Source organism: Dermacentor andersoni, chromosome 9, assembly GCF_023375885.2.
Source record: "Dermacentor andersoni chromosome 9, qqDerAnde1_hic_scaffold, whole genome shotgun sequence".
NCBI classification, from domain to species: Eukaryota; Metazoa; Arthropoda; class Arachnida; order Ixodida; family Ixodidae; genus Dermacentor; species Dermacentor andersoni.
This window is the reverse complement of record NC_092822.1, coordinates 74,115,799-74,141,559: the sequence shown is the minus strand read 5'-3', so window position 1 is coordinate 74,141,559 and position 25,761 is coordinate 74,115,799. Positions and strand designations below refer to the sequence as shown.

The 25,761-nt window shown below is 48.0% G+C and overlaps 1 protein-coding gene across 6 annotated transcripts in view; it reads left to right on the top strand.

The window, feature by feature from the left end:
* The window catches only part of HUWE1 (HECT, UBA and WWE domain containing E3 ubiquitin protein ligase 1), a 177,029-nt gene that overhangs the window by 86,810 nt on the left and 64,458 nt on the right, over positions 1 to 25,761 (top strand). For all 6 annotated transcript variants that reach the window (XM_055069222.2, XM_055069223.2, XM_055069225.2 and 3 more), the window contains exons 31-46: positions 736 to 903; positions 1,816 to 1,992; positions 2,412 to 2,504; positions 4,949 to 5,191; positions 5,887 to 6,027; positions 6,569 to 6,699; positions 8,201 to 8,282; positions 9,268 to 9,884; positions 12,219 to 12,459; positions 14,831 to 14,993; positions 15,273 to 15,443; positions 16,366 to 16,730; positions 16,896 to 17,048; positions 18,773 to 18,934; positions 22,676 to 23,060; positions 24,045 to 24,134. In XM_055069222.2, coding sequence (XP_054925197.1) covers positions 736 to 903; positions 1,816 to 1,992; positions 2,412 to 2,504; positions 4,949 to 5,191; positions 5,887 to 6,027; positions 6,569 to 6,699; positions 8,201 to 8,282; positions 9,268 to 9,884; positions 12,219 to 12,459; positions 14,831 to 14,993; positions 15,273 to 15,443; positions 16,366 to 16,730; positions 16,896 to 17,048; positions 18,773 to 18,934; positions 22,676 to 23,060; positions 24,045 to 24,134 — 3,382 coding nt within the window. The remainder of the gene's footprint in view (positions 1 to 735; positions 904 to 1,815; positions 1,993 to 2,411; positions 2,505 to 4,948; positions 5,192 to 5,886; positions 6,028 to 6,568; positions 6,700 to 8,200; positions 8,283 to 9,267; positions 9,885 to 12,218; positions 12,460 to 14,830; positions 14,994 to 15,272; positions 15,444 to 16,365; positions 16,731 to 16,895; positions 17,049 to 18,772; positions 18,935 to 22,675; positions 23,061 to 24,044; positions 24,135 to 25,761) is intronic.

Below are 25,761 nucleotides of genomic sequence, written 5' to 3'. Positions count from 1 at the left end.
CAATACATAAACATAAAAAAGAAAAGTAAATTGAAGCATAGCTTAGCTGGAGTTCTGTAAGCGAGGGATTTGGGCTCCTGTGTTGTGTGAATGTTGTATTGAAGATCCCAGTACTGTGATCACTTGTAAGCCTTGTGTAGGGGCTAGTTGGTACACCAGTATCATTATCTCGGCCTCCACTGCTGCAATAGCAAAAGGCATGCCAACACAGGAGCGTACACATGCACCCATGCATGCACACCAAGCTCTTGACGATTGCAAGTCCATGTGCGAGTCCATTTCGGTTAGCCTGTTCGAGAAAGTACAACAGGAGCACTGATGTAGAACCTTATGGTACATTTGACCGGTGCCTACTATGCTCCAAGTTGGCGTGCACCAATGCGGAGCTTTCTAGACATTGGAGCCAGAAAAAAAAAAAAGCTGCCCCAGTCAAATGTTCAGCTGCTTTGAGAGCAATCGCAGTAGCCACGCGAGAGTGCCTTTAAGCACTCTGAGCTGAAGCCCGGTGTTCCAAAGGAACCGGATGAATGTGGTTCGAGCGCTTGATTTCGACCAGCCAGATATAAACAAACCGCACCCCAAGTGGGCTGTAGTGTGCTTGAAAGCAACCATTTCAATGTGCTGTTATTTCGTTGATCAAACAGTGTACACTGGCAAGAGGCTAAGCGCTGAGGCACTCTTGGTGAGAACGTATGGCATGTTGTGCTGACATGTATGTCTCCTTTCCCTCTGCAGGACAAACTTGCCAAGGAAAAGGAAGCAGTGTCGGCAGTGGCTGGTTCGGGAGCAGCGGCCACCTCTGCAGTGTCGGAAGGTGCACTGCTGCATGGTAGTGTCCGCTCCTCTAGGGGGGCCCTGGGAGCACCCTCGCACGAGGACATCAACCAGGACCACCTGCAACAGGTGAGCGAGCGGCGGCACTTGTTGAAAACATAATGCATGGGCAGCATGCTTTTTTATGCTTTTGTCGTGGATGCGTCGCGTTTGCCAAGTTAAAGCTCATTGTGGTGTACAATATCAGTGGGGGTCTTCCAGTGTTCGAAGTAAGTACTGGTGCGTATGGCTGCTTGCCTTTATTCTTTGATGTACAGGAATCGCTGTATAGGGGAGTACAATGTGTGATGTCACCAATGAAATTGAATATGAAGGTTTGGAGTAAGTAAGATTTCGACGAACAATTCTTGTGGAACTGTAGAAGATGATCAACAAAGGATGTCTGGAACCGTTTCCACAGCATTCTTGTCTTCATCAGGGCAGCAACAGGACAAGTCCCAATGGGACAAGTCCCGTTCGTTGGACAAGTCCAACGCTCCAGAGACCAGTCTCTGGAGCGTTGGCTCCAGAGGCTTCGTGTTTCTGTGAACTCCCATCAGGTTTGGCTCAGCTAGGTGTGACCTCTGAGATTGCCACTGGTATCTTGTTAAAGTTCACCTAGTGGTCTAACTGCCCATTTCAGCTGCTGCTGTTGTGCTGATTGGCGGGGCTAGGTTACGAGTAAGGAGGAGACAAGTGCCATCTGTAGTGGCCGAAATGGACTGTCCGCTAGGTGCTCTTACAGGATCCGTCAAGTGCATTTCATGTGAACAAGGTCGCGGAAAGCGGCCCTAGTGTGCCCATTGGTGCGGAGTCATGCTCAATGTGTGTGGTCCACCAGGCACATTCGTGCTCATCAACCCCTTTGTTTTAGTTTTGTTTGGTGATATTGCCGTGTAACGGTGAGCTCACGGTGCTGTTGCTCGTGCTACATCTTTTAAAAGCACTCACCAGCCCAGTGGTTTAGCAGTTTGTGTTGTCCCGACAAAAAACTCTTTGCAGCTGATGGACATGGGCTTCTGCCGAGAGCTGGCCACGGAGGCCCTCGCACACTCTGCTTCTCTGGAGCAGGCCACTGACTACCTGCTCAGCCATCCGGCGCCCTTGGCGCCAAGTGCATCTGGAGTCATCCCAGGTGCTGCTGGATCACCTTCGGGTGCCTCTGGACAGCCACTTGCGGTGAGTGGCATGACTGCCAGGACTCTTAATTTTCCTGTGAAGTGCCCCATTCTTTAGGGCTCATTGACGCTTGCTGTAGTAACGGGAACTTCCAGTGTCTTGTGCAACTTAATCTTGGATTCTGCTAGGGAGTTAGGCCACTGACACACTGGTCGCAGATACCACCCAAGCACTCTCTTCCACTGTGTGAACCTACTCTCAATTCCTTGTCCCTTCCTCAATAGCACGTCGAAGCGCCATCCTTGTTAAAAGAAACTTAGTCACAATTTTATGTCACCCCATCTTCACCAAGGTGGTTTAAAAAATGAGCAGTTTTGCAAGAAGTCGGCAGGCTTCCCATGCTTTGACGAATCCAACTACCTTAAAAAAAATCTGGTGTGCAATTTGAATTCCTTCAAAAATGTTGATCTTTGTTACAGGACCTGCCTGGTTCTGACTTGGAGATGTCGGAGGAAGACCAAATGATGCGGGCCATTGCCATGTCCTTGGGTGAAAACGTCACGGCAGGACAGGTTAGAAGCAGCTTCCTAACATTCCCGTTCATTCGCATCAGCAGTATCACACAAGTGCCCTTCCTGTTGCAGCTTATAGTTGTTGGCAGTTGTGAAAGTTTTGCTGCTCCTGATAAAGGTTGTGCGGTGGAATCTTGTTAATTTGAACTCAAAGTGGACTGGTAGCTTATGCGAATAAAAAAACATAGTTTGAACTAAGGACAGACCCGTGAAATATAGTGCCCGATCAATGCGAATTTCGCCTTTAAGGGGGGCTTCACGGCAGCACAGTGTGCGCTACAATCTCCAACTCGGACCATGATGAGCTGCGTCCAAAAACAGTAGCGTTAGCAGAAGCTGAAGGTTATCGGCATTGCCAAGAAGTTGGGGAGTGACACTCATGGCACCACATGAATGAGTTGTACAACCATGAATTCATACTCTTTTTACAAAGATCTTAGCGTCTTTGTATGCAGTTATTTCTGCAGGCTCTGTGCGAGAGTTTTTTTAACCCTTTGAAGGTTTTTGCTGTACATGTACGGCGGCGGTTTTCTGTCCCGCAAGGTCTTTGCCGTACGGGTACGGTTCCGACCCTCCGTTTGAAGTTTCGCGCCATAATGACGATGAGCGCTCATCGGGAGGTGCTGCCACCTCTTAGCACTTACAAGATGCGTTTGAAATTGGTGCTACCTTCTTGGGGAGATAAACAGAGCTGATTGCTAGCTTCAGCGCGTCGCTCAGACTGCGGCAACGCCCCTTTGGTGGTTTTGGTTGCGCCGCGTGATCGCAACGGAGGCGCGCGAAACGTCATTTTTTTCTTTGTCGGCACTCTCTTGCAGGGCGGTGGAAGTTGATTTCTATCTTGATTGGCGCTGCTCTTAGCTTGCTTATAGCGGCGTTCGCGAGGTATTCCCGCTCTCAGTGGCAACGCGCTTTCGCTGTTTCGGTTCCGCCGCGTGATCGCAATGGAGGCGCGCGAAACGTTGTTTTTCTCTTTGTCGGCACGCTCTCGCAGGGGCGGCGGAAGTTGATTTCCATCTTGATTGGCACTTCTCTTAGCTTGGTTATCACCACTTGCTTATCAGCGCCGTTCGCGAGGTATTCTCGCTCTCCGCGGCAATGCGCTTACGCGAGAGGGTGCCTCAGACCTCTGCCCAAGGCAGCCGCACGCAGAGATGGCATGTGTGCGCCAACACAACTCCTCGCTTCAAGAGAACAGACACGCATTTTAGGTGTGCAGACTGCGATAAGGCGCTGTGCGTAGACCCGTGTTACAAGGAGTACCACGCTCGGAAATACTATTGAACATTTTGCAGTTCTGAGTGATGCCGACACCAAAATACTGTTCCTAATTATTTTTGACTATTTATTCCAGACTTAATACATTTTGGACATTCAAGATCCGCAAAAAAATAATTTGACCACCTGGGAAAGTTTTTTTCAAAATAATTCGACCCTCAAAGGGTTAAATTTCTGCAGTGATGCGTAATTGGGGGTTATTTGTATACACAAGAAAATATAGTTTATAGAAATAAAGTATATAGTAAAAAATAAGTATATAGTATGTAGAAATAAAGAAAACCACGCGGGAAATTATCGAGGCATTCCACATAAAAAGATTAGGAGACACTTGCGTCAACCATGCTTCGTTGTCTGTTAGATTGCGAATTTCAGTACCTTTGCAAAACGTGTACTAATCTGAAGTAATTATTTTTTGTTCTTTGACTTACATACCCCTTGATATGTTTAACCGATTTTTTTACCTTGTCATGTTCTTATGCTACGGTTTTTGCAATCACCTATATATATGTTCTTCGTTTTAATAAAAATTTCGTTGAGAGGTAGCGCTCGTCCTGTCTGCTCCTTTCTGTGTCCGTGTTCACTTTGCGCTAGAAGCTAAAATATAGCATCTTTTCTCCATCAGCACGCGACATGTGCCGAAAGCAGCATTCCCCTCTGATTTTTTTGCTTTCATTTTCCTTTTCCTTTTCATCCTGCTCTTTTGGAGGGAGCACGCCGCTCTGCTTGCTTGGATTCGGTCTCTGCTTTTTGTACATCATTCCTTACCATTTTCCTTACCATTTTTCGGTGGCATCATTATGGTGGCTAGCGATGCATCGACCCTTCGCCTTTGGCTCTGGTTTGTCTGAAAGCGGTCGATGGGAGCGAGAAATTTTGTTCAAAACAACGGTTGCACGATTTTCGGAGTTTAAATTCGCAAGAATCTCCCCCTATTCAAATACATGGAAATTTGCCAGGACCAACAGAGCAGTGTGAATTATCAGTCAAATCAAATGAAGAGATTTGAATTTTGGGGATTTCAGTGCAGAAAACAGACTGGCGTTAATTCTGGATTGACTACAAGCGTGCTGGTTTGTGAAATTTGTAGCTGTCATCTTGTTAGTGGCCCTCAAAGCTAGGTTCATCTCAAGTTTCGTGCTGCCCTTTCTTTCTTTCTTAAACAGGCTAAAGAAAGTGACAAAGTGATGCGTGACGAAGAGGAGGACGATGAAAAGGTCCAGCCGGAAGAGGAACCGGCTGAGCCGCATGTGATGGACCGCTTCACGGAGAACATGCTGCCGGGCTGCCTGCGCTTGCTGGATGCCCTGCCCGAGACGGTCTACCGTGTCTGCGACCTGCTGGGTGCCGTGGTGGCGCGCAACGGAGTTGTGTGGCGTGACCAGATGCTTGCCAGCCTGCTCCAGGAGGTGCGTGCAGAGTGACGAGCTTCGGGAGGCCTGGTTATCGGTGCCACATTGAGCTTTCCTTGTGTAATTGAAGCACCACCAGTTGGCAAAGACCTTTGTCGCGTGACGTCACTCGGAGCACATGATAGTAGCCTGTATACTGGGCACATATGGCAGGCGGCATGGTTTGTCAGCCTGCCAAGTCAAGCTGAATCACTTGTTTCACGAGATAGTGATAACTCGATCCAGAACACATGCTCATCACCACTGGTTGGTTGCATTTGCTGTCTCGAGGCAAAAAAACAAGCACACTGGTGCCTATATACGATGACTCGTTCCATTTCTCAGGAGACTCGCATCCGGGCTATTGAAGCAGAAGGCTTCTTGCATGCAGCAGACAATGAAAATTAGGCATTTTGACAGAATTATTTTTACTGAGGAGTAAAACTGTTCTGCTCTATCATGAAGGTTAAGTTCGTTGCTTCTATTTCAGTTCCTTAGGCAAAACGTGAAGATTATGTTCTCCCCTTATAATCGGTTAGTTTCTGCCTAATAAACGCACATGCAAAAAATTTTAAGAGTAATCCGTTTTACGAGAACAATCTGTCGATTCACTGTGACCGAGCATTTCTGTTTGGCAGCTCTTCAACTGTGTTGCTATAAAATGACTTCCTGCATGGAGGTGACATGCAAGTGTTGCATGCCCATTTTGGCAGGTTCGGACTACTGTGACTTCCCTGTTGGAGATAGCACTGCGGGACGACTTGCCACAGGCGGAGCAGGCTGTCCAACTTGCCACACTTCCCGTGGCCAACATGGCTGCCGTCCGCATCCACCTGTTCACCCTGCTCTTTGAGGTGAGGGTGAATGCTTGCCCTATCCCAGGTGTGATCACTGTGTGCCAGTCATGCTTCTTCCCCTGACATGCACAAGGTTGCTCCCTGGGAGCCTTCAGAGTAAGATTTCCTGTAGTTGCAGCACCTTAGCTGTGCTGATGTACTGAATGTAGCATTGGTAATGGTTATAGTACGTACTTTATTTATCTGATTCTAACATGCGTCCAAATTTAATATGCAAAAGTAGTTGCAAGTGCAGCGAGTGCCGTGTTTTCTTGTCTTGCCTTGTCCTTGTCGGTGCGCTGCTTCAGCACCAAGGTAGGACGTAAAATGGGCAGTTATGGGTTAAAATTTTAGGAAATTAGGTGCACCCATATCTAAGGCACACACAATTGTCATAAGTAACATGCCTCCAATTACTGTAATCAGAAAAATTTCATGTCAATAGTTTATCTTCACAGAGTGGAAAGTTGGAGCCCAATGTTCTCTTCTGTCTGTGTCCGACAGCTCCGTGTTGCTGTAGGTGAACTTCATCGTTGTGTTTTGTGATGTTGTGGGGCAGGAGATGCGCCTGCCGTGTGCCACCCTGCTAGAGGAGCAGAGCCTAGTGGACCTTCTGGTGCAGCTGGTGGATGCCGCCCAGCAGGTGCTGGTGCTGCCGACTCTGCCAAAGGAGCCACCCGCAACACCCAAGTAGGTGCCCTTCCGCTTAAACATCTTGTAACATAAGTCGCCGGATTCGTGAATATGGCACTATAATCAAAACAATTGTCAAGGCCTGCACATATGAAAAACGTGAAATCAAGCAGCCATGCGCATTTGACAACCGAAGTATGTGGCTGGGTGTGTTTGCATCCTTTTAAATTGGTGAATGTTGAAAGTTTTCAACGCCCAAGTCTTTGGCCATAACTGGCCCTTGTGCCATTAAAAACCACATATCGTCATTTCAACGCCCAAGGACCAACCCTTGCGGGCGGTACAGTCATTGCACGTCAACCTTTGCAGTTGCACTCCGGCCAACCTTGGGGACTATGAGCGGAGGTTTAACACTTTCCTGTTCGCGGGGAAAATAAGTCGTTTTTGAGTAATCTAGTAAATGATTTTTTTACTGCTTCAGCCAATGCTTGATATTAGAATGTATGGTATCAATTTGTAAAGAAGGAATGTGCTTTCTAATAGCATTATTTTAAAGCAAACATTTGTTAACAATTCTCTGAAGAAATTGTTTAATAAATTTATGAAAACCAGAAAACTCTGAGAACATTGATGCTGCTTTGCACCAAAGAACATTTAAAAAATTCGAAATATGCATTTTAACAAAAAGGCTATATACCACATTCCTGCAAATGTAAGCTTTCTATCTGTAGAAGTCCTTTATATCCAAAGGAAAATGTTATTCCTAGTAGCTATCGTGCTCGTGCGGCAGCCCTTACAAACCGCCCCGTGGCACTGCGAAGCGTAATAACAGCGTAATGCCAAGGTCCACTCCCGGCCGCCTTCTCGTGCAGAACTCCTCTTTGCACCGCCAGTGGCAAGTGATCCTGCCCAAATGATGTTGGCACCCTGCAGATAAGAACTGTGACCTTTAGAACACACCAGATATCTTTATATCTGAGTCCTGCAGCAATGAAACAGTTTGTAGTAGAAAATAAAAAACTGCCGATGGATACCTGTTGACGTTCTGGGGCTATTTGACGCACTTTTGCTGTCCGTGCTGAAGTCTGATGAATCAAAATCATATTCCCAGTCTGTGGTGCTACCACCATTAAAAAATTCCAATGCAGACTCATCGGAGTTCGGCGAAATTCACCGTTTCCGAAGGGCATTTGCTTGCGACGTTGATGCCGTGTCGGAAGCTATGAGGGCTCGTCATGCCCAACTAAAAGGCGCTTTAAAAATCCGTCCATAATGAAAAAAAAAAAAAAGGAAACACAAAAGCGAAACCAGAAAAATAGTTCCTCTTCTATGCACTGGATGACGCGAGCTGTCCGAACCTACTCTGAGCGCGGTGAAATGTGGAATTGAAACCATCGATGACAAGCTATTGATGGGTATAGCTGCTGGCAGGAAAGTGTTAAGGTTTTAACGCTCGCGAGACGAGTGCAAACGAAAAGAAAGCCCTGTGATTACAAGGTAGGATGTGGTATAGTGCATCGACAATTGTACGTTTCTTCTCTCCTGAACGATGGTCCAGGTGGCTGGTGTCTCTGATCCTGCTTATAGACTTGTACGAGAAGGCGTCGGTGGCATCCAAGAGGAGAGCACCTCTGCTTCAGGTTGGCACCCTCAGTACTTCTTGGTTGCTGCCATGTACTGCATGTATTACAGGTACATGCGTTACAGACCTTCACATTTCAGTGTCGTGTCAACATGTTTGTTAACGTGTTATTTGTTTAGATTCAGTCCCGTTACTTCTAAATCCCTTTTGAGCTTTCTCGAGTCGGTAGGTTATCTAGACGAAATTTGAACTTGCCACGAAAACAGGGAATTAAAAATATCTGGTGATAACATTCATAGACCGTGTGTATTGGTGGAGCATGGCTTGAGCTGCCATTGTACCGCTAATTAATCTCCAAGCAAGCAAACACGTGAATGCAACTTAAAACTTTGTATAAATGAACAGCTGTTAACCACAAGTGTTGCAACTCAGCTGAAACATGCTTAACGTTGCTGTCTTATCTACACTGCAAATGTATCATTTGAACACAATCTTGACCTCTTGTAATGAAGAAAACTCTGACTGTAGAGCTTGTAGTTGTTTCAAGTGCATGAATTAGTTCTGAGCTTCTGTTTTATTCTGTGTATGTTTTACCTGTCCTTGACAGAGCCTTGCTAACTTTTAGTTTTGAAAATACATTGCTCAATCGCTCGTGAGCATAAACTTGCTCTGTTCGAGCATAGACTTGTTCTGTTCCATTTTGTAGGCTAGCAAGGTTTTCTTTGTCCTAGTGCTAGCACTAGGTGCATTGGAAATGTACTGAAGGCTGCTTACTACAGTCTTGTAGGGGATGACATAGAAAACTGTACCTGCTTGGTGGGTTTGATGTGAACTTAAAACCCTTTTTACTTTCTCTTATCCTAGTTCACTGGCAGGTGTGAACTAGTTACTAGATCCATCATGTGTGTTTGTGTAATTGCAGTTGTGACTGTTTGGCACTCATACAGTGACTAAAAGCAGCTTTGCAGTTTTTCTTCTATTTGATATTTTCTTTTCAGTCCGCTTAGTATGGTTGATCGTTTCTTGTGCATCATCATTTGCAGCTGCCCAAACGACAGTGGAAGTGGTTTGACGATCGGACGGGTCGGTGGAACGCCTACACGGCTCTCAACAACAAAGCCATCGACGATGCGTACTGTGCCGTTGAACCGAGCGTACACTTCACAGCTGGCCGTCGCAAGTACACAGTGCAGTTTTCAACGATGGTGCAGATCAATGAGGAAACTGGCAACTGGCGCCCTGTCATGCTTGCCTGGGACGGCAAGCCGTCAGCGGCAACAAGTGCGCCGGCAGGTGGTTCGTCAGCCACCGCAAGCGATGCCGGTGCTGGAACAAGTGCGGGCACTGGAGCTGCTGCCACTGCACCAACCAGTGCACCGCCCGCCACCACGCCTGCAACCACCACGCCTGCAGCCACCACGCCTGCAGCCACCACCCCTGCCGCCACCACGCCTGCCACCACCACCCCTGCCACCACCACCCTTGCAGGCACCATGGCGTCTGCTTCTGTGCCAACACTGTCATCTGCTTCTGCAGATGCAGCGGGTGCAGTGGCTACTGCAGGAGCAGACTCAGGAAATGCGTCGGCATCGTCGACGACGCCCGTGACACCGACAACTGTGAAGGGCTTGAGTCCTCACCAGTGCTCGACATTGATCAGGTTAGTCGGGCTGCTTGAGCCTTGAAATTCTGCATGCACCTTTGAACTTTCGCCTCTTCTTGCAGGTTCATGGCAGCCATGAAGATATTTTAACCTTTGAATACCAATGGCTAAGCAGAAGTGGCCTGTGCCAGGCCTGTTTGCAGCTGGTGTGACCTAGTGGCCTTACTAATGTGGGGTGTATGAGTTCCCTTGATGAAAGCACCTGTTGAGCCTGCTTGGGGGCATAGGCATTTTGATGTGGGCTGTATGTACATTCATCCAGCTCTCTGTGAAAGGCTAGGCTGATCTAGAAACAAACCAACTGTTTCATAATGTTTCTTAGGTGGATTTCGGGCAGGGCTGCACCTGCAGTTGTACACACCAAGGATGCTGAACAATCACGCAAAAGCAGATTGGCATTTGAATTGTGTTGTGCAATTAATAAGGGCGTGCAAATATTTGAAACTTTCAGATAGCAAATCGAACAGCGTCCCATTAGATTGTCTTTTAAACGAGTAGTCACCATTCGTAAATAGAAATATTTTTAGAATAGTTTTGCAATATTTTAAAATCTCAGTTGTGGCCAATCAAATGTGAGATTGGAGCAAAAGTACAGTAATTTTCATCCCTGCGGGCATAACATACATATTAGACTTGAGAACGTGCATTGTGCAACGGTTTACATAGTAGAATAGGCTTTGTTACAGGGATGTTTTGCACTCTTTGAGAAGCCCTGTATGTGCAAACAAACTGTTTAATTGTTCCTAACGCTCCATTCAAGCATTCTGACAAACAATGCTTGATAATGAACAGTGTAATGACAGAAAGTTGCTAAGTTTATGAGCACTAGGATGTTAATACTGTTTTCCATTAACCCTTTCGCTGTCGGACCTTTCTGGCCGTGACGCACCCCCAGTGTCGGCTTGGTTTCAGGGAACGAGCATAACAGGGAATGAACATAGCAATTTATTTTTGATTATGATTGGTATACAAATAACATAGTCAATGCAATATGCACATTTCAGTGTTCTGCAGCTGTTGTTAGTAAACATCATCATCATCATCAGCCTGACTATAAAATCCGTTCAACATCCGAATCTGACGATGTGGAACCCTCTTCCTCGCATGCGACTCTGTCCGAATCCGAGCTCGGCTCGTATTCTGAATCAGAATTGAGCCACCGCTCCAATGAGCAGACGAAGGTCCCGCGCGCTCAGCCATCCGAAAGTAACCGCGCGCAGGGAGGATGCACTTTCAGTCGCCCGCACAACGGAGAGAAATGGGACGTTGCGTGGTCAAGAAGACAGAGGGAGATGGAAAAAGGCTAAACAAAGTTCGAAGGGCTTTACGTTTACTGCTGCAAGTCGGAAGCGAGCGTGCGGCGAGAGAGCGAAAGCAGCAATCGAGTCACTCTTTTCGGAGAGGCAACGGCACGTGTGCCTGAACTTGGCGCGCCGTAGCAGGCACACCAACAGAAGAAAAATAAAAACCTTCAACCAGCGGAGAGGGCAGAACAACCCTTGAACCCATAACCACACGTGCGCGACGCATGATCCAGCGAACGCGGAGCCACGGCACCACTCAGCAAAGAGAAAGTGGGGAGTAACAGTCGCACCGTACTCTTCAATACATGGACTAACACAGGTCGGGGCGAAAATACGAACTTGTAGAAAGAGTCAACAGATGGCGTGGCCAATCCAGGAGCGCCAGCTTTGCGCTCAGGCGCGAAATTTTGAATGCACGATAGAGAACGTACCGGTACGTCAGTGACACTGTGGGGGGAAAGCGCGATGATGTACCGGTACGTCCGTGACAGCGAAAGGGTTAATCGTGAAAATGGCGGCTTATTATTCGAAAACTGCTTGAAGGATATTCAATATTCGTTTCAGTCTGACAAATTGCTGTTTGCACACCCCTAGAAATTAGTTCCCATGTGCAAACTGTGCTAGGGACGAGCGTAGGAAAATAGATGTTGCAGCATCAGTCGTGCTATGGATATGGTATGTCCTTTCCGATGAGTTTTATGTTAGAAATTCCCAAAAAGCCTGTGGGTCTTGCATCAACACTTTATTGATACAGATGATCTTGTTCAGATAACTGAAACATTTTGTCGTTTGAGGCATTGGGTCTACAATTTTGCACTGAAACTAGGTCTAAGACGACAAATCTATGTCGGTAACCATTGTTCTCCTGGTATCTAAATGATCACACTGCCATTGTTCCCTCTAGAAATTTTTGTTAGAAACACTACGCTTTCATCTAGGCTATAAAACAGTTGAGCACTGATGCCTAGCACTGCGTCTTGGTTTGTCCGCGCTCCAGCTAAGTTTCGTCCCGCATGTGCGTGCGCAGGTCCTGTGTCGGCCTGCTCAGCATCCCTGTGGAGCCCGACACGCTGCACGGGGTGCTGCGGTTGTCTCTGCGGCTGACGCGGTGCCACGAGGCTGCGCAGGCATTTGCCGCCCTGGGGGGGCCTCGTCTGTTGCTGGGCCTCACCCAGGCATCGGCCTTCTCGGGATTTGCCTCGCTCGCCTCGCTGCTGGTGCGACACGTGGTCGAGGAGCCGCCCACCCTGGCGCACGCCATGGACAAGGTAACGACTGCTTACAGCTGTGATGTTCCAGTTAGCGCAGAGCTGACTACCTGTAGGTCCATTCAATTCATGGACTAGCACCTGCCAGTTGTTGCTCATACCGAACCGGCATGGCATCACCGGCACGATCCATGCACTTACCTCTCTGTCAAGTGCAGGGAATTCTGTGAACTGCCTTACACGAATGGTGCACTGTGCTGAACGAATGGCATAACAAATAGAGGAGCACAGCACCTCCTGAACTTGTTCAGAAAGTGCAGGTTGTGAATCGGATATGCCTAATACCTGGCAAGGCACAGAGGCTTGGGCATCAGATCTGGTTCCACTGCTCCAGGCTGTACAAATCTGTGGCGATAATGTACAGCGTGATTCAACGTTCAGAATAGCAGTTTGAGCGAGTTGGTCTGCTCGTGTGCTCGCATTGATCCTTCTTTCCGTGAGCCTTCATTCTTTTTTTTCCCTGCACTTCAATGCTTCGAGCTGCAAAATTCGCTCCATTGTTCAAGCCATGTTCAGCCGAGCGTGGGTGGTCCTACCTTCTAGCTGGCATTCTGGTGACCATTAGTCATACACTGGACACATGTCCCTCTGGATGAGCAGTTAGCTAGCCAATACGAAATCACAGCTTGTGTTTCTGAAAACTGTTTTCTCCACCCACTAAGCTGTGTGTTGCAGCACTATTCTTCGCATGCTAAGTTTCAGCACTTGTGACCCCTGTATATTACAGATTGCAGTATAGTCAAACCAGGATATAACAAATTATTCTTTATATCGAACACTTGTAACATCCCCTCGGGAATCCCATGCAAAAGTATGGCACTTCATTGCAGTCCACTTATAATGGTAGCACATATAACTATCAGTTATAACGATGAGTCGACTTAAGAGTATCAACTTCTACAATAGGGCTATGAGAAAAAAGATACGTATGTAACATATTTTTCTTCGTATATCGGATATAACGATCAGGATCTTGCCTTCTGGATGACGTTTTCCATGCAGGATAATCATGACATTAGCATTGCTAAGTTCCCGTTAAACAAACAATGCCAAGATGGGGCAAAAAGTTTACCTACACTAGTTTGAATCTGCTGCCATCACCACACAGTGCGTCCCTCCCGCCCCCCAATTGTGCAAGCCATGGAGAGCAGTGCACGTTGGCGCCACAAGATGGCACCAGCCACTTCACATCTCCGTCGCCCACGATTTTGCTCCACATGTCCGGAAAAAATAATCGAGAAAAAAAAAAAGCGAGAAGCGAAGTGGCGCCCATCCTTTCTATGCAGCGCACAAGCAGCCCCAAAGCTGCCCAGTTAGAATGCGCCAAGCTGTGTTGCTTGAGATGAAGCTGCAAATTTTGCATGACTCAGACTTAAGAGCTTGCACAGTTGATATGGATGATTTTGAAAACTGGGGGTGCCGCAATCGGGAAGGCTGGAATCGGTGGCCATACCAATCAACGGAAAAGACAGGCAAAACCACCAATGGGTGAAACCAGCGCGGTTCGGGCCTGCGAGTAGTACAGATGTTCCGCACGTGTGCCTATCCATGCTTCTGCGAAACCATCTTGCGAGGCCTCGGTAGAACGCGCCACCGTTCAGATGATCGTACATGCAAACGACCATGCATTGGTGGCCAGCATGGGGTGAACATATTCGCTCAATATACAGTTGCGGTGAGTTGGACTTCCTAGATTTGTCGCGCCCATTGGCATGTTCTGATTCGGCTAGCAGGCATTGGTCCATAAAAGGTGCAATAAATATTAAATGCCCTTGTGATCGTTTGCACTACTGTGTTGTCATTCCTTTGTCCCAAGAGCACGGGTGACACCCCCCCCTCCCCTCCCCCCACTCTCATGTGTTATGATTTTGTGATATATAGGCTGGTGCTAACAAGCTGTCTTGTGGCACGTTCCAAACGGAGCAAAGCGTGGCGTGCCTGCCTTGCTCATTGGGATATCGCGAGAGGCAGCGCGCGGGTGGACGCGTGTGTGCGATTCGCAGCAGCCGCCTCAGACAGGCCTCCGCTCATGCAGCGCTTTGTTTCCATACAGATGACACGCGCTACTCTAGCGCCATATTTGTAGCCGTCATTGCCGCACATCCCCTCTTGCGCGGCACTACGTTTTTCTCGCGCTTTCATTCCACCAACGACGCGGGGCAGTCGTGCCACCATTGTCAGTAGTGACAACACCCAAGAGAGCGTCGCATTGAGCATTGAGAATCCCGACTTATTGCTGTGTTGACGTTTTACTACGGGCACCTCCTTGCGCATCTCTAAGTGAGCGAGAAGCCATTTGCTGGGGGCTGTTTAGGGCAGGAGCTGGATCAACAGCCAAATTGAATTCGGTGTGTGTCCGCTCTTCTTGTAGGTTGCACGCACCATGGCGACAGCGGGGGGCAGTCCTGTGAGCTCCAAGGAGCTGCACTATGTGCTGCGGGTGCTGGGTCCAGCCGCTTGCCGTGACCCGAAACTCTTCCAGGGAGTGGCCACCAACGTCCTTCGCATCTCCCTTTTGCCGATGTCCAAGAGAGGTGAGCACTTTTTATTTTATTTCACCTTCCATCTCTTTCTGACGTCTTTGTCAGTGCTTATGAGTGCACACGTCCTGGTACCTCAGTGACTGTAGAATTGCACTGCTGAACACGGAGCGGTTTTGTACAGTTTATCAGAGCTGCGATAAGTACAAATGTGGACTTGCACAGCTCGCACTCAACTTTTGCAGTTGCCCTTAAGGGCATCTCATGTATTGGGTATGCTTCGTTCACAGTAGGCTGTGTCTGGAAGAGGCAATGCCTTCTACTCTTTTCCAGCTGAAGAGGAGGAGAGCCGGTACACGAGCAGCAACGCTGTGCAGATCCTCAAGTGTGTCGCGGCCAAGGGGCCAACGAGCCCGCCTCCCGTGGGTGACGTGGTTGCCCAGGTGATGAGCGACCTGCTCAATGTCCTGCCCACCCCGTTGCCCACACCACCGCCTCAGGAAGGTGGGTAGTCGCTGCCATCATCGTTGACTGGGCTGTCTGCAATGGGACAAAAGGCCTTCTCTTCAATGTTCTCCCGTAGACGTTCCCACTCCTTGTGTCACGCAGCTATGCCCTTTCTACACTTTTTTCTTCCTTATGTTGCATATTTATTTGCTTCTCTGCTTTCTTTAACCACGCTGCCCTTTCCTTGGTTTCTGACCTGCCTATCAAAGGCTCCAGTTATGTCTTGCTTGCCGAACGTTTGGCTGCTGGGGCCATGTTATGTAAGGATTCTTTTTCTTCAATTCTGCTCATTTCTTAAGCAGTGAGCAGGCAATGCAGATAACGAAGGCTTGCTATCAACCTGGCCAATGACGAAGGGCAGTAAGAACAGAAAACAAAAATCATTACACCAGTGCAGCCTGAAAGTCTACCCAGAAATGGCAAGAACCAACTTCAGACATGAAGCTGCTGATAATGCCCCGAATACTTACGTGCATCTTTTTCAACATGAGGGCATTGGTGATATTCTTGAGCAAGCTAGACAAAATGACAGCGTTTGTGACAGTGCAGAGATTTACACAGCACGAGCAACCAGCAATTATTCAATAAATAAAGTGTGCCTTGAGCAACACTTTGTAAGTGTAATAAAACTCTTTCGATTTTAGCAGCCTTTTGGTTTCAGTGCTATGTCATTATTTTTTGTCGCGTATATTTTAGCGCACTTGAGCCCTGTGGTTAACTTGTGACCAGTCGCACATATTTTCACGGTCCCTTAGAGTTCCTCTTAACTGTACCTTTAATTTTGAAGTTCGACGGTTGGCAGATGTGCACCTGTAGTTATCCTTTGCCTGGCTCTTCGTTCTGTGTCTGGTTCTGTTTGCATCTTTTGAATGTTCAGTTGGCTGTAGCAGCTTGCCCTGTGCGATGGGCTTTCCTGCAGGTCAAGCAGATGTGGCCTCTGACTCTAATGGGAGCCCGCCCTCGTCCTCCAATGGAGGAGTAGGAGGAGGAGCAGGTGGCACTGTGCCTGCTGACCTTGTGCGCGAGGGCAGCAGTGCCGACCTGCTGGACGAAGAGCCCGTACCCAACCTGGACCCGTCCGGGGGAGTGGAGGACAAGGGTGTGGGGCCTGCGGGGGGAAGCCGCCCTTTTGGCCCGGCCCCCAAGGAGGACAAGAGCCTGCCCCTGCTGCCCAAGTCGGCCGTATGCCGGCTTCTAGCCGAACTGGTGCGCTCGTATGCCCCGTGTGCCCGGATGGTCGCCGAGCACGTTTACTCTGCGGGCCAGACGGAGCTTGTGCCGGAGGTGAGTGGTCCATCCATCCTGTACCTGTTTGGTTGATAGTCTTTTGTGCAGTTCTAAAATGAAGCATCGAGGCAGTTTCATGGTGTTGCTAAAGAGACTAGATGATAAAGTGCTCCTTGATGCAGTACCAAGCAAGGTGAAGCAGTAGTGTCCATTCTCGTGCAGGAGATCAGCGCCCTGGGCTTTCTGCTGGACCATCTGCTTCCCCAGTGCCAGAAAGCAGGCGACAAGGATAGCCCCGCCTTGGCCAGAGTCCTGGTGGCTGCCTTGGCCTCGGCCAACCACTCTCCTGACACGCAGACCACCCTTGTTATCGAGGTGCAAACTTTTCGGCCTCTCCAATGTTGCAGGCTTCCAACTACCGTATTTAGTCTATTCTAACCCGCCCTCGATAGTAATGTGCACCCATTTGCCCTGACCTTAAAAAGGAAAGTTCTTTATAGTGCCATGTCTCATTCTTTCATACAGAAATACAACTTTCTCTCTCATCTGGAAAACCAAAGATTTACTCTCAATGCACTAGTTGCGATAAACAAAAAAAAGTTACTTTCGCCCGAAAAGCAAAGCATCGGCTCCGATGGCAAATTAGTAGATAGCTATACGAAGTGAGGATACTAGTTTTATCAGCCGTATGCACTTGTAAACATTCGCTTACTAACTAAATTACCAAGCATGGTGTCATGCGCACACAGGCAGACATTAACACGTCTCACTCAATGACCGTGGAAACTGTTATCAAAATACTGGAGTGAGGAAGTGTGGTAGCAGGAGAGCGAGCGAATTGACCTTCACGCTGCCTCTTGCTTCAATTTGAACTGACAAGAACACATCGCGGTGCACATAGACGTGTAGACTGTTTTCATCGCAGATGGCTTTCCAGATAGGGGCCGCATGGCCGTACGCAGCAGCCGCCGGAGTAGAATGCCTCTCCTTCTGTTTGTGCCAGTCCTGCACGCAAGTCTCGGGAGCTCCAAACGCCTGTGATGTGGCCCAATTTCCGTCCGGCTCTGCACGCGCGATCACTTTCCTGTTAATTGCGGGATTATGATGTACTCTGCATGTCTTCGCAGTCGGCACAACAATGCTGATAGTGCAACCACAGAAAACTGGAAGACAGAAGGTAGACTAACCTAAGCGCTTGTACTATGGCACATGGAGGCATCGTCACATCGTTATGGCACAGAGGCATCGTCAAACGTTCATGCCAGGCAGGACTTCAGCATCTATGAGAAAAGAGTCCATCGTTGGAGGGGGCAGTGGGAGGCGCTTGTTGCGTGTGCTGCGACAAGGAGATAAGAGCAATAAGGAAGATAGCGATGAGGCAAGCAGCAATGTTGATGTAGAGCTTGGCATATTCATGTTAAGTAAATGCTGTTTTCATTTTGTGAACACTGTCCTCACTTTTCTGTTCGGCCTACCTTCGAGGCAAGTTTTTACTTTTTCTGGCTTCGCACATTTGGGGGTCGGCTTAGAATCGGGGCCAGCCTAGATTTCGTATTAATACTGCACTTATAGCAGGAACAGCCAAGTACAGAGGAGAGATGGAGATGGGACACAGCGCTGCATGTCCTCCTGCTTGCCTCTGTCCTTTTATCTGTTTATGCTCTATATACGATACCCACTAAATGAAATGCGTCAATGGAGAACTAACTAGTGCGCATTTCCACCAATTGCTGGTTTGCGTAAAACAGCTGTCATTTTTTCTTGCTCATTTAAGTCAGTGTTCATACCACTTATAGTGACCAGATACGTAGGGACATGGCACTCTAAAGTAAATGCACATATGGAGTGTTCTACTTCAAGGTTTCCCTGTTGCACATCATTCCTTGAGCATAGTATTAGCAGTGTCCCACCAACCAGCCGAACAAGATGTCTTAGCGAAAGGCTCAGGTTGTTTTGAATGTTCCGAGAAAGAAAGCGTGCTATGGTGACCTGTTAGCACGGTGACGATGTGGCCTCTCGTCTTCTGGCCGTTCTCGAGAGGGCCGGGGAGACTTGATAGTTGCCAGTGCTGACACTAAAATTACTTGTTCGTACTCCAGGTGAAGGCAGCCCTGCAGCGAGCACTCGCGCTACCAGAGACGGCGGAGAAGCATGCCCGCATCCAAGCGCTGACCGGTCTGGTCGGCACCATGATCGAGTCGTGTCCGCCTGCCCAGGCTGCCTCCTCCTTCCGGCAGCTTCATGCTAGCATGAACAACATGGTGAGCACTGCTGCCCTTTGCAACTGAGGTGGTCTGTCAAGCGGAATGGGTTTCCAGCCACTTGGTCAGCTGTACTTTCACCGGACTTTCAATGGGGCAGATTGGTAGTCCACATCATTGCCCATTGCCGCATTGGGATTAAAAATTTTTCTTGATTTAGAGTTTTTTTTTTTAAGGGGCCCTGAATCACTTTATTTCGATGTCGAGAAATGCATTTAAGGGGGGACGCGGGTCTTGAAACGGCAAAAAATCACAAAAAAGTCGATTTTCGGAAAAGTGCATTTTCGCTGCGTTTATACATTCAAGAATCCCTCCGCGAAATCTAGAAGCTAAATTTAATCGGAAAATAATAAAAAATTGCGCATAAAGGGGCCAGGGTGAACGCGAAATCAGCAAAATCTGGTCAAAGATGTTCAAACTTCGCGCCGTCGCCATTTGCGAACGCGGTGGCCGATGGCCGCCATCTTGCGCTTGTTTTGAAGCTGTTTTCTTTGTGCGCATTTTGCGCCAGTTCAAAATGGCGTCGGTGAGGGGAAACCGACGCTATCGCGTCATTTCTGAAGGATGCGTCCGTGCCGCCGATTGGACAAAGCGCGCACACCCCCCGCGCGCCTCGCTCCTATTGGTCCGGCGCTCTTTGGCGCGCGCTCGACCGCTCTCGTGTTTTGCTACGTTTGTTTATCTCTGGTTTCATCGCGCCGCTGTCTACGTTTGTTCAGCCGCTTGCTTCGCGACGACGTTTGATAAGGTGCTCGGATGGCTGGAAAAGATCGTCGTCTCAAGGCTACTACGCGTCAAGCGGCTGTGCTGTGGAATGCGCGACGGAAGGCGGCTAGGCCTGTCATACTCGCCGAGTTGCCGGTTGCTGGTCTGCGTGGACATTCTACCCGATCGAGTTCCGAGCTGCAAACCGGCACGTCTAGCGTCAACACTTTGTCCGCCCACGCCACGCGTGTTGGCACAGATCGTGCAGGCACCGTTTCCTTCACGACTGAAGAAAGTAGCGAGCGCGCAGCGAGCGCCGGAAAACGTGCCTGGCGTCGCAGTCTGCAATGGAACGAAAGTTCACGCTGCTGGGTGTCGACACGAGAGAGGACGTCAACGACAGCGGAACTGAATTTGCAATCGTGGATTTATCCGTCGTACAAGAGTTCCTTGCACTCGTGCTGTGTCCCGGGTGCGGCTAGATAGTGGTGATGCTTTCAAGGACCCCGCCAAAGGAGTACGGGCACTCGGCAGTATTCTGACAATCTTCTGTTGTCACAATGCTGCGAGAGCAAAGGGAGAGCCTGAACCTAGGCACCACTACAACTTGCCAGAACATGTGGCAGAAGCAATGCTGCCTGTATATACGCGGCTATCTGAAAAATCCCTGCTCCAGAGATACCAGCGAGGCAAGACACAGAATTCGAATGAGAGCCTTCACTCAGTGATTTGGAGTGTCTCAGAGGTACAGCATGCATCTCTCTTTGCCGTGCAAGCTGCTGTTGGGGAAGCTGTCCTACGCTTCAACACTGGGAACCTGATTGCGTCCACTGCAGTTCTACAGCAGCTACACATGAATATTCCTGGCACTGCATTTCAGCGAGCAAAGGAGAAAAACTGCCATCGAAGTGCTAACTCCAGCAAGAAGCGAGAAGCCTCTTTGAGCGCAAGGAAGCTAGCCAAAAAGCGGCATAAAGATAGGATGCATCCAGATTATGCCCCTGGTGAATTTCCTTGAGATTTATTGGTATGTTCTCAGTAAAGATGTTGCAGAATGTTTTTCCTTGATTTCTCAAAACAACAATTCTGACAGACTTCCAATTTTGGAGGTAAAATAGCTTCTGTCTTATTTGAGCTATCAGCATAATTTTTTTTTTTGCCAGAAAGAGAAATGTATGCAGTAAGCAATATGCACCTTTTCAAAGCAGTACTCTTCTCAAAAAGTTTTTGAAATGGGTCACATGCTTGACATGTCAAGATGGCGTTTTTTTCTCACAACTTTGATGAGCTCTAACTCTTGCTCAGATTAGCCTAGAACATTAATTAATACCTTATAGCACTCCCTGAACATTCCAGATAGTCTTTATACTCAAATTACTGTGTTAGGGTTTTTTGTGTAGATGCTAATTTTCCTCCAAACAAAGGACCCAGCTTATACAATGCTTTTAGAGTATAACAGAAACTACTTATCCTATGGTGAAATTAATTATATTTTTAGAATCTGCATATTAAAATACACAAAGTGTGAAAATTTCGTTCAGATCTGTCCACAAATAAAAAAGTAGTATTTCAAGTGTAGCCTCCCCTCTTAAAGTTAAAATAGACCATTTCATAAATACTTTGCGACAAAAAGTACTTCAATGCGTTCAGCAGAAGCGCAGTTATTGGTAAAGATTGTCTGTGATCCCCTTCGGGGTGCTCCCGCTCTATCTTCAATGCCTTGCACTGAGAAGGCTGTGGTGGAGCAGGGCGGGCCCACAACAGCCCACCTATTGAACATCACCGGGATGCGCAGTTCAAATTTGATCTTGGGTGTTAATGTAGATGCCACTAAATCTGGTTTTGGTGCCTGCGTTGGACCTGTAGCACCCCACGGTGGCCACAGTGTCTACGCTACGTAGCAGGCCGCAGCTACATGTTTAACCTCGATATAAGGAAGTCTGTAAAATCACCAATTTGCTTCACTATATCGAAATTTTGTTGAATTGAAATTTGACCTTTTATGCAAATTAGTACAGTCGCCGATCGATTTTTCTTGCACGGAAAGGGGCTGCAAAACTTTCCAAATTATCGGGCAGTCGAAAAAAAGCAATTTACTTTGATGAAATCGGCAGTTGGCGACGAATGATGCGGTTTTATGCCACGTTGACGATATCTTCACGTCAATGGTAGGAGTTAAACGAAGCCAAGTCACGCTTTTGCGCGCACTCTGCCCCGCGACTGATAACGTCGCCTGCACTGGGAGGACACTGTCATGAAAAGCGCTGGCAAAGAGAGCGAATGATTTGTCTGCCTCTCGCTCCAACGGCTCACTGAAACTCTTAGATTACGCAACCTGCGATACCAAATGCACGTGAAGACTGCTTACACGATGCCACGCCGTCTCGGCACGGCTGCGCATGCACTCAGCTGCGCTTGCAGCCTTGCGTAGCCACAGCTGAGACGCACGCCAACTTACCCCACCCCCTCTCGGGCACTTGATCACGTTAACGCGACGTCGCTCCCCTCCCCTGCTTTTCCTATGCTCACGCGGGGAGGTGGCACTTGTGGAGCCACCATCTTTCTTGCTTCACCATCGCACTCTGCTTTCGCTCGCACCTAAAGCACACAGTGCACGGGATGCGATAGGATCTTATTGCATTTGAACTTTATACGGAACATGATGCGGCTCCTCTCTAGCGGTCGCTCTTCTCGCGCAGTGTGCGATTTGAGAGGAGAGTTTGCAAGCAGCTGCTTGTAATTCAATCATTTGATCACCTGTGTCTGCGGAAGTTTCCATTTATTGTCTCAGAATTCCTTTTCAGTGGAAGTGAAATTTTGTTACATGGAAATTGCATGCAAACACACTTTGTTATATTGAGGTTCTAAATACATGGTGTTCTGTGGACAAGAGGTTATGAAAAGTTGAATTCTTCGTTATATCGAGAATTTCATTATAGTGAAGTTCGTTATATTGAGGTTTAACTGTATATGATATTAGAAATGCTTTAGTTACAGTTTGGCTGAACATTGTGTTTTGACTTACTGCTCTGTCAGGTGCGGGTGCTGCTACGCCGAGGCCTGGTGACAGACCTGGCACGCATTCCGCACAACCTGGATCTCTCCTCACCACACATGGCTGCCACAGTCAACTCAGCCCTGAAACCCCTGGAGACCCTGTCTCGCATAGTCAACCTGCCCTCGCAGGCGGCCCCCGGAAGTGGGCACCCCCGAGGTGGGCGAAAGGGGACGGGCTCTTCGCAGAGCGGAGGGGCAGGGCCAGGCGGCGCCGGTGGACCTGGGGGCGCAGCGGGCAGTTCCTCCCGCACACCGCTTCTTTTGGCCTCTCACGACGAGGGGAGGGAAGACGAGGAGGAAGTGCACGCACGAGTCGGCGACGAGGAGCACCGAGAGGGCGACGACGGGCCACCGCCTCTTGACCGTGAGTTGTCTTGGAGTCAGTGGCACATTGGTATGACATCTGGCAGCAAAATCTTCGCACCTCGAATTGACTTGACATCCATTATAAGTCCATAAGGTGTACTTATAATGCATAAAGTAGTTATTCTGTTTAAGGCATTGCACATCAAGGAGAAAACTGCACTGCAATGCGTGTGCAGTGAGGCTTTCGTGGCCGTGCTTTGAAGGAAATTCAACAGTGCTAATACGGTATTTCTAGTGTAGATGGCGCAGGCACTGCTGTTTTAGGCATTACGTCTCGTCCTTCTGCGCTATTTGGTATGCTACCACATGCACCTAAAAGCCCACTTTAACACACTTGCATGGCCATGCTACTCGTGTAGCACGGGCCTTCTAAGGAGAGTGGGACAGGCCTGCACGTGTCTTCACACTGTAGAAGCACACGTGCACTTAGGAAAAGGGTGATGAAACAAAGCAATGGTGTGCTGGAATACGAGTTGCATAATGACAACAGCAATGCTTAATTAGGACAGTCTGATTGCCAGCTGTAAAACTTGCCAAGGGAATGGAGAGGAGGCTGACGTCTGTCCTTGTGTCATGCCTGTACTGTGGGGGGGCACTACATGAAGGAGGGAGCTGTACTGCACAGTAAATGCTTAGCTGGTACGTACAGTCAGCCACAAAAGTTTACTGAATGCAGGTTTTTCAGGACAAGTGTGAATTCCTGATTTGTTCAGGCTAATTGTATCTGTTCTTGTTTAGCAGGTTGCTAAGTATGTCGCAAAGGCTAATGCAAACTGAAACTTTGAAGTCAAGACTATGCTGTCAGATTTTGCCAGAATTCAGTTTGTTTTCTGCAAATTTCATGTCGTGTAAACTTCTGTGGCTGACTCCACATGTTAAAAACTCCACCAAAACTTCTCATCTTTGCGGGCTGTTCAGTCATGAATGTGGTGGTGAACTGGAACTTCCTCCCATTTCCCACCCCCATTATATTTTTTTGCAGCTGTTGGGGGTCGAAATGCTGAGATGAGTTCTTCGGAGGCCACAAATGCCTATGGAGATGTTACAGTAGACGACAACACTGACAGCGAATGTGAGTTGTGCTTTGGAGACTGTTTTTCTTTAATTTTCCTCTTGCTCTGCCAATTTCAGTCCACCGTGTCATTTTGAGGCCAGGCTAACTGACGAAACATTCACTTTCTAATGGAAGGGCGGCAACTATGTCAACAGGGAGAAGAATATGTGGATTTGTGGAGCCTTATTATTTTTTTTTTTTAGTCGTAGCCATACAAAGAAACAATGAGACTCGAGAAAGCACAGGGGAAATTAACTGTTGTTTTTAATTATGTACACTAATTTAAAGGAGTATGAAATCGGACAAAAATATAACTTGTTTCAGGTGGGAGCAGACTCCACATCTTTCACTTCCATGTGCTGTGCTTTACCAATTAAGCGACAGTGGCAGCTGTCCAATTTATTCGGTTTACTGTGCATATGTGTGTGTACGTGCAAGATTAGAGGTGTGCGAATATTCGAAAATTTTGAATCTTAATGAATATTTTTTAATATTCGTATTCGACTCGAAAACTAGATCTGAAAATTTTTGAATATTAGATTGGATACAAACACTCGCAACAAATCCAACATATTGCAGTCTGTGCTGAATGAAACCTAGTTCTTAGCGTTCATTTCTATCTAATCTAAGAAAGTGTGCCTGATGTGCTGAATTTTGCAATAATTTCATGCTGCTAGTGAAATTTTGCCCGTTAAACACGCTTAGCCGCTGGACATCCAAGTTTTGCAGGAAAGCCAGCCTCTCGATATCAAGGCGCACTCTTTTGCAGGTTCCACCCCCAATCTTGAGCTTATTGCTTGACAGCAAATGCGATGCGACGACCGGTACAGGTCAAATGCCTCTGAGTTAACTGAAAGTTGGTGCAGTATAATAAGGCACAGGTTGGCGAGAACAGATAACTAGCAGAAATTATCACATTTTCCAAAGCTAACATGAGCTAAATATACAATCTTTTAGTATACAGTCGCCGACCGATTTTCCGGACTCCAAAAATTCGGACATGCCCGATTATTCGGTCAGCTTTGCGGCACCGCCATTCTCCCCATAGACCCTAATGTATAACAACTGCCGAAAGTTCGGACACCTTGCAACCTGTCGTCTGATTTTTCGGACACTCCTTGAGCCAACTCGGTCGAGAGCACCATGCACCAACTCTGACCGGTGCATGGTTCGACTTGCTGAACGCCATTTTTGTTTTGAAAGGAGCTTCCTTACTGCCCCACGAAGTGGCGCTACTGGAAATCCCCGCTCATTATCATCGTTTCTGCCTGGTTCAGTAGAGTGGCTCTGCAGCAGTTCCGGCTTCAGCTTAGTAAGCCATGTCAAGACAATCCAGCAGCTGATTGGTTTCTTCGCGCACGACGCGGCTAGCAGGCCATGTTTTTTCGTTTGTGTGACTGGTGTTGGCACGGTGGTGTTTACTTTGTGTGCTGTGTCGAGGTTTTGGTGATCCAACGCGGCATACGGAAACATCGCGTCAAGTCTCTAATGGCGCCGACAGTGCCCGCGCAGACTGCGCTGGGGAATGCCGGCAAGCGGGTGTCGGGAGGCGTAAGATTTATCGCCTTCCGATGCGCTCCCTACTGACGCGGAAAATATTCTGCCGAGACCTGCGCAGTGGTTGCATTGCGACTCCGGACACCGT